The 15,983-nt window shown below is 39.8% G+C and overlaps 1 protein-coding gene across 1 annotated transcript in view; it reads left to right on the forward strand.

The window, feature by feature from the left end:
• PDE10A (phosphodiesterase 10A) overlaps positions 1-15,983 on the forward strand; it is a 291,313-nt gene that overhangs the window by 175,234 nt on the left and 100,096 nt on the right. The window contains 1 exon segment of the mRNA XM_079148244.1: positions 15,181-15,301. Within this exon segment, the coding sequence (XP_079004370.1) occupies positions 15,181-15,301 (121 nt within the window).

Here is a 15,983-nt window from a genome sequence, read left to right on the forward strand (position 1 = left end):
TTTCTTTTTCCTGTCAAATATGCACTTTCTTTGCTAATGGGGATACTGCTGGCCCTTGCCTGGTAACATAGGCTTGATGAGATTTCTTCACAGAAGGTGGTCTGGACTTCTCTTCACAGATGCGTCAGCTTGGGCCCTGCCGCTAACATTCTTAAATCACAGATGCCTCTTTGTGTTTGTGAAGCCTGAGCCCAGCCGACAGGGGCCCCGTGTCTTGTTGGCCTGCACATCAGACAGTCTGCCTGGCTGTCTGCTTGCTTCTGTACCCGAGGTCTAGTGTCACACTCCGACTCACCTCAGGGAGGCCACTTCCAGCACCTGTGCCTTGACTCAAGTCCACCACTTGGTCTGGCGCTACTTTCATTCAGTTAAAGTTGTTCAGACTTGGATTTTTTAAAAAATCAAAACTGTGTCCCTGAAGTATGTTAAAATGTCAGTACTGTTTGAGTTGTGTTGTGGCTCAGTGGTAGAGCGCTTGCCTAGCAGGGGTGAGGCACTGAGTTCTATTCTCAGCACCACACAAATAAGGGCATTGTGTCCATCATCAACTTAAAATGAAGTCAGTAATGTCAGTTGTGAATATTTCTTCTGGCCTCCTTCCCACCATGTATTTATATAGTAGTAATTACAGTGCATATGCTATTTTGATTTGCTTTTCTTTATGATTTACAGTATGCCATAAACATTTCAATCTCCTTATGCAGTCTTAATATTATCTTTAATGACTAAAAATATCCAGCTGAGTTTCCGTGTCACAATTTTTCACTTTTTAATTTTGCTGTTCTATCTTTTGACCATGAATAACTTATCTTTCTGTGCCTGGCTCATTTTACTTCACACAGTGATCTTTAGTTTCATGCAGTGTCTTTGCAAATAGGATTTAGTTCTTTAATGGCTGAATAGTATTCAACTGTGTATGCAGACCACATTTTCTTTGTGCATTCATCATTGATGAGCATTTAGGTTTTCCCATTTCTTGGCTATTTTGAATAGTGCTGCAGTAAACATGGAGGGCAGGTGTCTCTTCAGCCCGCTGACTTCATTTCCTTGGGCTCTATATCCAGAAGTGGAATCCTAGACCACCACACTCTTGGTGTTTTGAGGCACCTTCATTTTGATTTCCATAATGGCCTCACTGATTTACACTTCCACCCCCAGTGTGCAAGGGCTCCTTTTCTCCACATCCTCACCAGTACTTATCTTTTGTCTTTTTGATGATAATTATTCTTATTGGCGTTAAATAATATTTCATGGTGGTTTTGATTCACATTTCCCTGATTAGTGATGTTGAACATTTTTATCCCTTTAGTCATTGTATGTCTTTCCCTGAGAAATGTCTGCTAGCTCTATTGCCCATTTTTGAATCAGGGTTTGTTTTTGCTATTGAGTTTTTTTGATTTCCTTATATATTTTGGATAGCAACCCCTTACGAGATGTACCGTTTGAAAATATTTTCTCCCATTTTCTAGGTTGCCTCTATTAATTTTAAAAACTAAAAAGAAACTTTTTAAATCAAAGGGGACATATAAATAAAGAAACTCCTAGACCAAAATTTAAAATATAGAGATGATTAGTAATATTAACGTGGTTATCTGTGTATATCAATAAAATAGACTAGTTTGGGCAATCTTTACCAGAAGTAAAAATATGCAATGATTTGGACTGAAAAAGGGACTATAAATAGAGATGATAAGGAGATTTTAGTTATTTAATAGAGAATACTATATTGTACTATACTGGAAAATTTAGATGAAGTGGTCAGTTGAGGAAATTATAAATTATCAAAGTTGACTGAAATTGAAAAAGAATTAGGAAACTTAAATATACTGTTAACCAATGAAAAAATTTAAAATATTAGCAGAAGACCACCTAAAATCTCAAGATTCTTCAAAGCTTTTACTGGATAATTCCACCAAAGATTAAAGGTGAACATTCCTATATTACATAAAATCTGTATTTCAAAAGCTAGAAATGAACTCATCCCAGAAAAGATTACTGTGATAGAAACATTAGAGCACTGTAGAAAAAGTATTGCCCGCTACGTCTCAAGTTTTCAATTTTGTGTGAACATGACAAATACCAATTATTTCAAAGTTACTACAAGTGGTATGTTTGTTGCTCAGTGTAAGTTCTTGTAGGTGTTCCACATCGGGAATGATGGAACAAAATGAATGAAACAAATAAAAAAGCTTCTAATCAGTTTTATTAGTGCAGATATAAGTGCAGAAATCCTAGGTAAAGCAATTCAATAGTGCTTTAAAAGAAAAAAATTCATTGCCAAGGGTGATTGACAAGTAGAAGTCTTGTTAGAGAGCTAACAAGAATTGCTGATTAGCTCAGATGTGTGACGTAAGAACAGAGAGGAAAAAGGCTGCCTTTGGGTTCTGCCTGAACCATTGGAAGGGCAGTTGCCATGTCCAGGGGGGAGCGTGCAGAGTGGGCAGGGCACCTGCTTTTGTGTGTGGAGTCACTGCAGGTGCTCAGTTCTGGAGGTGTTAAGTTGGAGATGCTTGATGGATTCCCATATGGAGATGTGAAGTAGTAGGTTAGATTTGAGTGGAGTTTGGGTGAATGGCCTGGGTTGGAATCATTAACTTTGAAGACTCAATAAGATGAGTCTTATTATAAGATGAGCCATTAGCACATAGATGGTGTACAGAATCCTGAGCCAGGGTGAGGTCACCTGGGAAGTGAATGTGGACCAGCCCTGGGACGTGACATTCAGAAGTCTGAGATAGGAGGAAGAACTTGCAAAGAAGACTGAAAAGGAGTGTCCAGGAGGTGGGAGGAGAACCCAGGGGCACTGTGTCTTGAAGTCGTGAAGAAATTACTTCAAATTAGCGAGAATAATAAGTGACTTCACTTCTCGCTGGTACTCAAGGGGGGGACCTCGAGAGGTGCCTGGGGGTGGAGTGACTTCTATCATGCTTCTGTAGACTTCTGTTTCACTGGAGTGGTTGGAGTGATTTTAAAAATAAAAAGAGAAGTTGTAGCTAACAAGTTCAGATGATGGAGTTTTGCCTTAAAAGGGAGGAGAAAAATGGGCTGGTAACTAGATAGGAAGGGGGTTAAGAGAAATATTTTGCTTTTAGCATTTTTCTTTAAAAAAGTAGGGTAAATGACAGTATGTTTGTGTGTTTATGGAAATGAGCCAGTGGAGAGAGCAAATGCAGTGAGAACAGGACAGCTGTGGGGCACAGAGGGCACAGAGGGCCTCCTGGCCTCCAGCGCCTCCCCACGAGGCTCTGCTTTCCCGCCTCCTTTATGACCTGATTCTCACTTTCTGCTTCTTTTCCCACTACACCATGTAAAAAGCGGTTTTCTAACTGGTTATCAGAAAAATGAGTTATAACCAAATAAAACAGAAGAAATAACAAAAAAAAAAAAAAAAAACTTGTAAGAGTCAATATTTCTCTCCAAGCGAGGAGAAAATTTGAATTTTATTTTCCATTCGGGCGAGGCACAAGCCAAAAGTAAGTTGATTCACTTATTGTCTAAGGGAAGGATCCTGATCAGTCTTGTTCAGGGCAGTTTTTTATTAATGTTGATATTCATAGAAACACAAATCTGATTTATTGTAGCTGATTTTATAGCAAACTTCAGTCAGTTTCAAAGGCATCGTATTAAAACGTGGTTCAGTGTTAAGTGAAGGTGCTGGCAGGACTATGGAGGCAGCTGCTAGGGTAGCTGAGGGCCCTCTTTCCAGCTGGTGACTGGGGCTGAGTGACACCACCAAGTGTAGAAGTGAGGACTTGTGAGCAAGCACACAGGGAGCTTTTCCTTTCATTTTCATTTTTATTTTATTAAATTTTTAAATTTATTCTCATTAGTTATACACAACAGTAGAATGCATTTTGATACATCATTCGTATCATACGTAAATGGAGTATAACTTCTCATTCTGGTTTTACATGATGCAGAGTTACACATGTCTTGTAATCATATATGCACACAGGGTAATAATGTCTGATTCATTCTACTATCATTCCTACCCCAACCCTTTCCTTCACTGCCCTCTGTCTGATCCAAAGTACCTCCCCCTCCCTTATTGTGAATCAGCATCCACATATCAGAGAAAACACTTGGCCTTTGGTTCTTTGGGATTGGCTTATTTCACTTAGTGTAATATTCTCCAGTGCCATCCATTTACAGGCAAATGCCATAATTTCATTCTTCTTTAATGCTGAGTAATATTCCATTGTCTAAATATACCACAGTTTCTTTACCCATTCATCTGTTGAAGGGTACCTAGGTTGGTTTCATAGTTTGAGCTGCTTCTTTTAAATCTCCCTGAATCTACAGGTAAAGTCTTTTAAGTCGGGCTCTGGCCGTGAAGTGGGCTTTGGAGAGTTCAAGATAATACTTATCAACAAATACCTGGAAGGCAAGCAGGTATCTAGTGATGTTGAGTATCAACAGATCTGTAAGACTTAGAAGCCAGAGGAACAGGCAGTAGGTGTCGTGTCCAGTCAGGCAAAGTGAAAGTCTGACATTTTGAATTCTGAAAATCAAAGAGCCTAGCAAGCGTTTCTCACCCAGATGGAAGATCTCATCAACCTTACAGAGGACGAACCCCAGGACACCTTCCAGTGGAGTTCACACTCTCCTTATTAGGTAGCTTGAAAGATCTTCAGGCACTTGAACTTGTGCTTTATGACAGTTTGAAATAAAAATTCTCATCACCAATTACGTATTGCTTGCTTCAGTCTGAACTTTGTTTCTGAGCTTGGCTGCTAGTTGCTAATTGCAGCCATAGTACACTCAGAAGTCTATGCAGACCATGAGTGGAGCTCATGGCTTCCCAAGCCAGGTAGGTGCAAGAGGCTTCCCAGCGTAGGGGAACACACCATTCTGCTCCACGGAAACGGTGTGTGCTGTCTGATTCCTGGAAAGTGTCTGCTAAAGATGGTAACGTTTGTACATAAGTCACAGCCCTGATTTTAATGATAGATTAAAAACTTGGGCCATTTGTTGATTAAAGCGTATTCTGGGTTCCAGATGACAGAATGGTGATGGTGGCACACAGGAGAGCTCTTCTCAGTCATCTTATTCTCTGTGGAGGGAGGCAGAAGTCATTTAACCCAAAAACTCGTATGAGATCTTTAGGATGGCTGGGGACGTGGCCCTGTGGCCAAGTGCCCCTGAGGCCAATCCCCATAAAACTTCCCCCCCAAAATCTTTATAATAAAAATTTTTTTTTTTAAGTGGAAACTAAGCCCATTCCACTTTTGCAGGACTTTAAATTACCACCTGTTGTGTTGCACCATTCTTGGCAGCCACAAACCAATAGCAGATTATAGATTTTGAAAATTATTACAAATGAAGAATTGTATTCAGTTCAAACATCTGGCTGGTCCTGGTCCGCTGGATCAAAGACTGTGTAAAGCCTTTTGTTTTGGGCACATTTCTCCATTGTGTGAAAAAGCATACCCATCCAGTAACAGTGCAGCCATGAGTAAAATCTAGTTGCTCCTAGACTTCAGTTCAGTATCTTAGATGGTAACAAAAGTGTCAGAGATGCTTTATTTTTTCTTGCGCTCTTTACAATTTTTATTGGTACATATTTATTATATAGAATTGTGAGTTTAATTGTGGCATATTAGTACATGCATAAAATTTGATCGATTTCACTATTTTATTCTTTTATTTGTTCTAATTAGTTGTACATGACAGTAGAATGCATTTATACATTTTGATAGATCATACATAAGTGGAGTTTAATCTCTCATTGTTCTGATGATACATATTGCAGGATCACATAGGTCATGCGGTCATATAGGTACCTGAGGTGATGTCTGGTTCACTCTACTCTCCTTCCTCCTACCCCCGTACCCCCCCCCTCCACTCCCCTCTACCTGATCTAAAGTAATCCTGTTCTTCCCTAGTTGTTACCACTAGCTGATGTTTCCCCCAATAAGGATCCAGACTCCATCAGAGCAGGAGCCGTAACCTACCCATGCAGTGATGCTGGCAGGCGGCTGGAGAAGTGCGTCTGTGGGGCTGAGGTAGACTACAGCTTTGTTGCCCTCACGTCCTCATTGTCACCTGTCCCTGAGAGTCATTTTTCTACTGGCAGTTTAAGCTTACCACAGATGTTTGCTGTATCAACCAGTGATTTAAAACCATTTTATTTCATGGGTCCCTTTTCACTAAATTAAGATACTCTTCCAAAAGCCCTCTTCATCCTGCTGGCCTAACCCTTTGAAAACACTAATGTTCTTTGGGAATATTATATTTTACTACCTGTGTCTTTGCATTGAGCCAGCGTGTTTTCAGAAGAGTGCTTGCTTACTTGTAGGTACCTGCACACTTACTTCTGCCACTTTTAGTATGAAATCCTGTGTCCTGCTTCCTGCTCCTCTGTCCTCGCTGGGGTTGTTCTCTGGTTTTGTCTTCATCTCTTCTAGCTTTCTGTGAGGCTCCTCTTCCAAACCTCTGCACTGTGCTACTTTTAAACATGCCCTGCTTCTTCCACAAGGTGTGGCGTACTTCCTCTGCTCTCAGGTACATGTAAGATGAGTGAGGTCAGGTGCTCTCTCTTGTTCTTTTTATAATACTAGAATAGGCTTAGGACGAATATCTACTGATCCCCTATTGGCCATTTAGGATTTAAAACCTTTTTAAAAAAGCATTTACAAAGGGCCAGGGTCCTCCTCTGTACTGCTCCCATGCTGTCTGAACCTCTGGGCTCACAGATCTTTTAAATTGTTCATGTGATTGCTTGTTCCCGGGGTAGTGGAGATTTTTCAGCCTATGGTGTTTTTGTGACATAAATGGTTTTTATTTATAATTTATTTTGCTGTAAAATGCCCGAATCATTCTGATGACTCTATACTTAAAGATACAAAGTCTGGAAAAATGTTTGGTAGTTTCTTGCAAGAAAATGTAAACATACATTTATTTTGTGACCCAGGAATTCCACTCTTGTGTTTGCCTAATTGAAACTTAGGTTCACAGAAGACTTCTTCATCACAGCGCTACTCGCAACAGCCCTACCTGGGCACAGTCACCTGGAATATCCAACTGCAGCAGGACGATCAGCAGTGTGTAGTGTCTCCATGCCACAGAGCGCCGAGGCAGGGGAAAGCAGCGCAGGGAGAAACCCAGCTTCATGGAGGGGTCTCCCTGAGGGCTTGCTCAGCACATGAAGCAGGTTCAGAAAAGCACCTGTTCCCTGGTTCCACTTACACACCCTCTTAAAAATGGACTAGCGATCTGAGGTGGATAAAAGCCCCAAGGGTGGCTGCCCTGGGGACAGAGGTTGGTTAGGAAGGACAGTGGACGGACTTGATGCCGGGCCTATTTGTTCTGTTTTGATTGGAAAATAAGGTAACTGTTATATTTCAGATTTTTACACTTCAGGTGTTAATTTTACCTAAATGAAAAATGTCGACATCTAGTTAGTAGATGCACTTTGCAGTGGTTTGGCTTAGCTACTCTGAATCTGCCTCTGTGTATTTCTGAGGCTCAAGAAAATATGTAAACATTTTAAGGCCATTTATTGATAGCCAGATTTTTCAACTGTTGGGTGAGGCAATTACAAGTGTGGAAATGAGAAATTCTAGAATGTACATGTGGTGGCTGATGGGTTCAGAGTGATCAGATTGAGGTCATGGTTCTTAGTTTCTATGTATATATATCTGAATAGACCAATGAGCATGAAATCACATATACATCTTATATATACCTATGTGTGCATGTATGTGCATATATTTATATGATGCCCCTTGATACAATGTCACATTTATGTAAGTGAAGCTTAGAAGTAGACAGTAGTGAGCAGATACCAATACAGCTCCATTCCCTATGTAAAGAAACTGGAACTTCTTGAGAATTAGAAATCATTGATTGAAGGGCTAACAAAGTATGAGTTGAGGAAGAAACGCTAAAGGAACCATGAGGACATTTCAGAAGGATTCGAGCTCTGTCTCTGGGCGGTTCCTGCTGGCCAGATCTGGGACAATTGGAGCATTGAATTATACGACGATATTAATAGATTTTGTGCTGCTGAATAAAATAAGAATCTGTGAGTTCATGTTCATATGAATAAATCACCAAGGAAAATGGAAAGCTCCTCTTCCCAATGGAATGCCAAGTAATGGAGAAGAGAAATGGAATTCTAACTTCATCAGTTGATTATATTGCTGCTGGAAATAATAAACAAAGGAAGTCTTCCATCTAATCTTGAGAAAACATCAGAGAAATCTAAATTGGTCTATATTTTCTTCAAAAGTATCAAGAAATAGGGAAGGATCCGCTCCACATTGACAGACTCTAAGGAGACTTAACAACTAAATTCCATAGTGGTCTGGGATTTGAACCTAGACCAGGGAGAAGGGGAAGAGCTATAAAGGAAACTATTGAGACAGTGGATCAAATGTGAATGGATTTTTAAACTTGCTAATATTGTGGAAGCAATGTTAATTTCCTGATCATTATAATTTTATTGCAACTACCTAAGAGAATGTTCTTTTGCTTAGGAAATTCACTGATGTGTTTGAGAGTATAGGAGCACACAAACTGCTCTTAAATATTAAGAAAAAGTATTTGTTACTGTTTTGTGGGTCTGTATCTGTATTCATAGAAATAACAACTGTATTGATAGAATGTACAGAGAGAATGATAAAGCCAATAAGATATGTAAACTGTGTAAACTATTGGTGAATCCAGTATCTTACTCACTTCTCCTGCTGTAACAGTGGATCATAGGCCAGGTGGCTCATAAACAGCAGACATGAATTTCTCATGTTTGTGGAGGCTGCAAGTCCAAGACTGAAGTGCTGTGGATTCAGTGTGTAGGGAGATCACTTCCTGGTTCGTGGGCATCTGTCTTCCTGCCATGTTCTCAGGTAGTGGAAAGGGTGAGGGAGCTCACTGGAGTCTTATGAAGGCATTCCTTCCCTTCATGAGGATTCCATCCTCATGGCCAGATCACCCTCCCAAATGCTCTACCTCCTGATACCATCTCTTTGGGATTTAGGATTTCAACATAGGAATTTGTGGGGGGAGGGGACGCAAGTATTCAGTTTATAGCACTGGGTAAGAGGTATAGGTACGTTTCTTACACTATTCTTACAGTATTCTATAAGCTTGAAATTATGTCAAAATAGAAAAATATTTAGAAAACAAATCTAAAGATCATGTCAAACATTAGGTTTATATGAGAAGCTGTCACTCTTTGTCCAGTTTAACATTTGTGTCATTGTTTTTTCTTAGTATATTGTTGCCCTTCAGGAACTGTTGGTGCCTCGGGCTAACAGGGATCATTTGATTCTTGAATTGCCTCTAAATTCTTCTAAGTGGTCTTTTAATCTTGTTTAAACACCTCATTGACTTTAACAAGTCTAGGAACACTTAAGCTCCTCGCTAGAATGCCTGTTAGTTTCTTTCTGAACAAAGGATCATTAATACTTCATTCTTTACCATTGTATCTCACATTACTTCTCCCTGAGCCAAGACAAAGACTCTCCCCCTGGTTCCCAAACCGTGTTCCTCATGTGGTTGCCTGAGGTACCACAGCAAACTCACAGGAATGATCCAGGATGTATTAAAATTTCATGGGCAGCAATGATATCTGTCAAACAGAACTTGACATAGCGCAAGATTTTGGCATTAGCTGACAGAGTTCACTTTTATGGCTACAGTCCTTTCATTGAGATGTATGTTTGTGAAGCTGTGTTTCCAGTGGTGGCTGTAATAACAGCAAGTACTGCACGAGATCAGTGTGAGGATGGTTTTGTCCAGTGTGATCTAAGGTTTGGGAAATAGTGCAGTGCCCACCATACTTTCCTTTGGAAAGACTTCCAAAGGAAGTATAACATTCATAACTCATCTTGAGTTATGAATGTCACAATTATATCCAGTATAAGTTTTATACAGGTTCTAAGAATAAGGATAGTGAAAGAACTTCTTGAAGGTAAAAATACTATCCAAATACAGCTCTTAATATCTTTTATCAGTATGATATTGCAATTAGTCAAGACACAGAATTGAATGTTTATTTAGGTCTGTTGACTTTCTTTGTAAGCTTTATCATATGGTTTCTGTAAGAACATCTTAGACGCATGTGATTGATATTCATCTTTGTTTCCTCTGCCTTCCTTTTCAAAACACTACTGATGAGTAGCAAAATGTCTGTAAGGCTACTGGCAAATAGTAATTATGCATGTTATTGTACATTTGCATGTAATTTTATATTTTATAGTATATTATAGTTTGAATGATTTCATTTACTAGCCTTTTAATATTTGAGAATTAATATTTTATCAAATAGAAGAATAATCTTCATAAAAACATTTTACTGTTAAAATAATTATGCTATTGTAATCAGTAACCAAAGCAAACAGGAAATGTTAACATATTGTATTAGGTTAAGGATTAGAATTTGAAGCCTAATATAAACAAAAATTAAAATCCAGGTCTTAGATTATCATAGAAAGTTTGTACTGAAAAGTATTTTAAAGACAATATAATTCTCGCATTCTGTAGGCTCTCACAATGTTGATTGCTTCCTTTGCTGAGAAAAACTTTTTAATTTGAATCTATCTCATTTATTGATTCTTGCTTGATTTCTTGTGCTTTTGAAGTTTTGTTAAGGAAGTCTGGTCCAACATAATAAAGATTTGGGTCTACTTTTTCTTCTGTTTGGTGCAGGGTCTCTGGTCTAATTCCTAGGTCCTTGATCCATTTTGAGTTGAGTTTTGTGCAGGGTGAGAGATAGAGGTTTAATTTCATTTTGCTGTATATGGATTTCCAGTTTTCCCAGCTCAATTTGTTGAAGAGGTTATCTTTTCTCCATTGTATGTTTTTGGCACCTTTGCCTAGTATGAGATGACTATACTTATGTGGATTTGTCTCTGTGTCTTCTATTCTGTACCATTGGTCTACATGTCTATTTTGGTGTCAATACCATGCTGTTTTTCTTACTATTGCTCTGTAGTATAGTTGAAGGTCTGGTTTTGTGATACCACCTGCCTCACACTTCCTGCTCAGGATTGCTTTGGCTATTCTGAGTCTCTTATTCCTCCAAATGAATTTCATAATTGCTTTCTCTATTTCTATGAAACCTTTTCCACACACACTTCAGATAGAGCTCTAATCTCCAGAATTTATAAAGAACTCAAAAAACTTTATACCAAGAATACAAAGAAACCAATCAATAAATGTGCTATGGAACTGAGCAGACACGTCACAGAAGATTTACAAGCAATCAACAGATATATGAAAAAATGTTCAACATATCTAGTAATAAGAGAAATGCAAATCAAAACTACCCTAAGATTTCACCCCAATTCGAATGGCTATTATCAAGAATACAAGCAACAATATGTGTTGGTGAGGATGTGGGGGAAAAGGTACACTCATACATTGCTGGTGGAATTGCAAATTGGTGCAACCACTCTCAGTAACAGTGTGGAGATTCTTTAGGAAACTTGGAATGGAACCACTATTTGACCCAGCTATCCCACTTCTTGGCCTATACCCAAAGGACTTAAAATCAGCATATTACAGTGACACAGCTATATTAGTGTTTACAGAAGCTCAATTCACAACAGCTAAACTGTGGAACCAACCTAGATGCCCTTCAACAGATGAATGGGTAAAGAAACTGTGGTATATATACACAATGGAATATTATTCAACCATAAAGAAGAATAAAATTGTGGCATTTTCAGGTAGATGGATGGAGTTGGAAAATGTCATGCTAAATGAGGTAAACCAATCCCAAGAAACCAAAGGCTGAATGTTTTCTCTGAGATGTGGATGATGTCACATAATGGGGTACAGGAGGGGGTAAAGGAAGAACTGAGGAAGGATGGATTGTGTAGAGGGAAATGAGGGGTGGGGAGGTGGGGGAAGGAAAGGTAATGGAATGAGACAATCATCATTATCCTAAGTACGTGTATGATTACACAGTGTGACTCCTTGTACAACCAGAGAAACGAAAAGTTGTGCTCAATTTGTGTACCGTGAATCAAAAAGAGACTGTGTAATTCATCCTTTTTTTTCTACAAATGAGAAAACATAAAGCCCAGAGACATGAAATGATATCTCATGATAAGCTGTGTCCCAAAACGTCTTCTTGTTCTCATTTGTTTGTGACAACCTATTTCCTGTCCAAAAGAGATAGAGAATAGCTGGTTATTGATCTTAGCACTTCCTATAGGACATTACTGAAGAGCTTATTCTCAGAATCCTCTGGTCAGACTTTGGAGACAGAGTCAACTGTATGTCACTTGTATACGGACCCTGCTGCTGAATGATTAATAGCCCATCTTAAAACTAGCCAAATCTCCCTTCCCTGAAAAGCAAATCAAGGTATTGAGACAATGTATTTGTTTGTGTAGAAGAAATGTTGGGGATAGACTTTTTGGTGTGAAGATTTTTTGCATGACTGGATTTAGAGGTTCCAGATCTGGCACTGTGACTTTGTCTCTGTCCCTTGGCTCAGCTTTCCTTTGGGTTAGCTTCATCTTCCGATAAGCTCTTTCCCAGGACTGAGCTAGTAGTTCTGATTAGTGGTAAAAAGAGAGGTTGTGTTAGAGTAGAATGTTTCATCTGGAACTCCTCAAAACTTGAAATGGTTCAAATAGGATCTTGTTTTTTGATGTCAGAGGAAGCATCATGAGCTTTTGGGACCCCACATAGTGCTGGATAGAGACATCAGGATTCCCAGTGTTCCTGTTTCGGGTGTAGGTTCTGCCATGACACTGGTACCTCTGCAAGCCCAGGACCTGAAAAATAGTCTAGAGCTAGAAAAAACTAGAACGTTATGACCTGGGCTAAGGGATGCGAGGAGTGGCACCCACAGGGACAGCCCAGCAGTGATGGTCATATTCACTTATTTATTTCTGTTGTTCTCTCTGCTTGGGAAGCTCTTATCCCCGATTTCTACAAATCTCACTTCTTCACCCCTTACCCCTTTCCTAGGTGAAGATTCTTCAGTGTGGGGATTTTGCCAGTTACCAAGTTAGTCTATCCCACATGTGCATTCCACAACGGTGGCTGCCACAGGGTGGCGAGAAACCACTGGGGCTTGCTTCTGAGGTGGACATGAGTTAAAAGTATTTTGATCCTTCGATCTCCATAAGCCCCTCTGATGCACCACAGTGGCATTTGGGTCTCTTGAGAATTAGTGTCAGCATGGAGCCAGCGTCCTGTGATTCCCCCACTCCTACTGACAGTTACCCAGGCAGAGGGTTGCAGGCCTTTTTGGAGAAGATAGTAGGAAGATCTGTTTTGTACATTTTGGCTGTGTATCAAGATCCTTTTTTGTTTTTGTTTTTGTTTTTTTTTGGTACCTGGGTTTGAACTCAGGGACACTTGACCACTGAGCCACGTCCCCAGTCCTATTTTGTATTTTATTTAGAGACAGGGTCTCAGTGAGTTGCTCAGCACCTCAGTTTTGCTGAGGCTGCCTTTGAACTTGCAATCCTCCTGCCTCAGCCTCCCGAGGCGCTGGGCTTAGGTATGCGCCCCTGCGCCTGGCTTCAGGAAGACCTTTCTTGAATTAAATTTTCCAGTCTAAGAACTGACTCAGTTCAGGGACTTCATTGAGGTATTCTGGCTTTCTGTTGTGCTCATCAAGTTAGATCTTCCTTCATTTAAGCCAGAATTTTTCTTGGTTGACAAAGGAAAAACCAAAAACAAACAAAAACTTTAGTAGGGTGCCTGGTTGCATTTCAGGAGCACCATGATAAGGTAGCCAATGCTAAACATCTCTCCTGGTCAAACCATTTGATTACAAGTTTGGTTCTGCCTGTTATGTTAGCAACATCTCACCTTGTCTCTGGACATTAAGTGCTGCCACTGAGCCCCTGCCACACCAAGTACCAGCTTGGTGTATTGAGGGCATATGTGTGGATGTAGCAGTTCCCACACTCATTCTGGTCCCCCACCTGGGACTCCTTACATGTGCAGGGCTTCGGTGAGGACCTTCTGTAGGATGTAACTAGACAATGGTAAATAGAATGCTATTCTCATCTGCTAAGTCTTTGAAGTTAGGGAAGTTCTGGCGTTTTAATATCATTCAGTATAGGCCACTTTGGGGACAGAGTTCAGCTAGCCCAGTGCCTGCACACGGAACTCAACATCCCCACAGTGCAACCATATAAAAATGCCTTATTTACTTATTGATGCTCTTCCTGCTAGAATGTCGCTCCTAGAGGACAGGATTTGGTTTTGTCTACTCTGTGTCTCTAGTGTCCAACAGAAGGGCTACTCTAAGAGTTGGTCAGGATGGTCACTTGTCAGATTATTGACTGCTGAGTCCATTTATCCACCCTCTCCACAGAGTGCATTGAGCATGGTGCTGGTACTTGCACCTGTAGGAGTGAGAGGCATCTGAGCGCTCCAGGGACAGGGAGAGCCACGATTGAGACCTGAGCACTAAGGGCTGGGGAGTTAAGGGGGGACGCATTGGAGGCAGACAGTGACCCCGTCGGGCAGTGTGGCAGTCCACCAAGGAGGAACGCATCTGTTCTACCCCGCATGGTGGGAAGTCCTGGGGGTATTTTAAGCCAAAGGGCAACAGAGTTTTATTTAACTTTTAAAGTTTATAATGTTTGTTGTTTGGAGAATAGGGTTAGTAGGGCAGCTTGACATTAGGGCGGAGAATGAGAGGCTGTTTTTCATTACCTTAGAGAAGAAACCGCAGGGCATGGGAGTTTCTCCCTGTAGCCTGCTGTTGTCCTTGGTGCCCTCCTGCAGCCTGGTGCTGTGGTCTGGCTGTGGGCTGCTGCACTGGCCATGGCCACAGTGCAAACCTCTTGCTCCTGTTCTGAGCCACACAGATGGCAGCCAGTGCAGTAACTGGGGAGAAATTTTCTAGCATATCGTAGTATCTCACTGAGCAAACTTCTGTTTTGTTTTTCTACTAATAAAGTTGCAGTTACTTATAAAAATTCAGAAATGAAGTTATAATTTGTGACATTTGATATTCTAAAATAAATAATTTAGATGAAGTTTATAAATAATTCTTAGAATTGTCTTAATATATTCTTTTTATATTATAGGTTATAATATTTAAATCATGCTGTATTAAATCATGCTCTTATAAAAGTGTAACAGACAGCTAGTTTTTAAGTTATATATATGTGTGCATTAAGTAACATTTTATCAACTAAGATTTTTATTCTATATTATTTAACTATTTCCTTTTTGTTATTTTTTTATTCAAAGTATCAAGATACAAATATGCAGGGAGTCGTGTATGAGCTAAACAGCTATATTGAGCAGCGGTTGGACACAGGAGGAGACAACCAGCTTCTCCTCTATGAATTGAGTAGCATAATCAAAATAGGTAAGAAATATTTTATATTTCCTGGGGAAGATTTCACCACGTATTATGTTCTTACATTACCAAAACTGGCAGAAAATAACTAAGAGGCTGATGAAATTCATTCATTTACTTTTATTGCTGGGCAAAGTTTGAAGTGAAAATATTTTATTATGAAACTAGCTGAGTGAATCAAACCTAAAAGTTCTTAAATTATCTAATCTCAAGTAAGTATCTCCCTGATGTATAAATTAAATATACTATGACTTTAATTAACACCAAGATTTCTTTGGAAAGTATTATTTGTAAAGGAAACCACTGATTTTTAAAGGAAACAAGCATTTTAAATTTATTTGGGTATATCCTAAGTAATTAATGATTTATCTTGGGAATGAATGAGGAAGTTGTATCAGAAAAGTAAGATTTTAGAAGGGTGCACTTTTTTTTAGGACCAGTGAAAACTGGTTCTTTCCTATTTGGAAGTGAGAGGGCTGATGCCATGAGGAGAGTGACGTTTGTCACGCATGCACTGTGCGCAAACACCTCGCCACGCGGATTCCATGCTAGCTCTCCTTCTCGTGACCGCCTCGTGGGGGTTTCTGTTCCTACCCATTTTCCTAATGAAGAAGCCACGGACAGAAGTTAGATGTTTTTCCCAAAGACACACAGATAGAAAGGAGCCCCTAAAAGACTTAGGCTGTTCCTT

This window comes from Sciurus vulgaris (assembly GCF_902686455.1).
Source record: "Sciurus vulgaris genome assembly, chromosome: 7".
NCBI classification, from domain to species: Eukaryota; Metazoa; Chordata; class Mammalia; order Rodentia; family Sciuridae; genus Sciurus; species Sciurus vulgaris.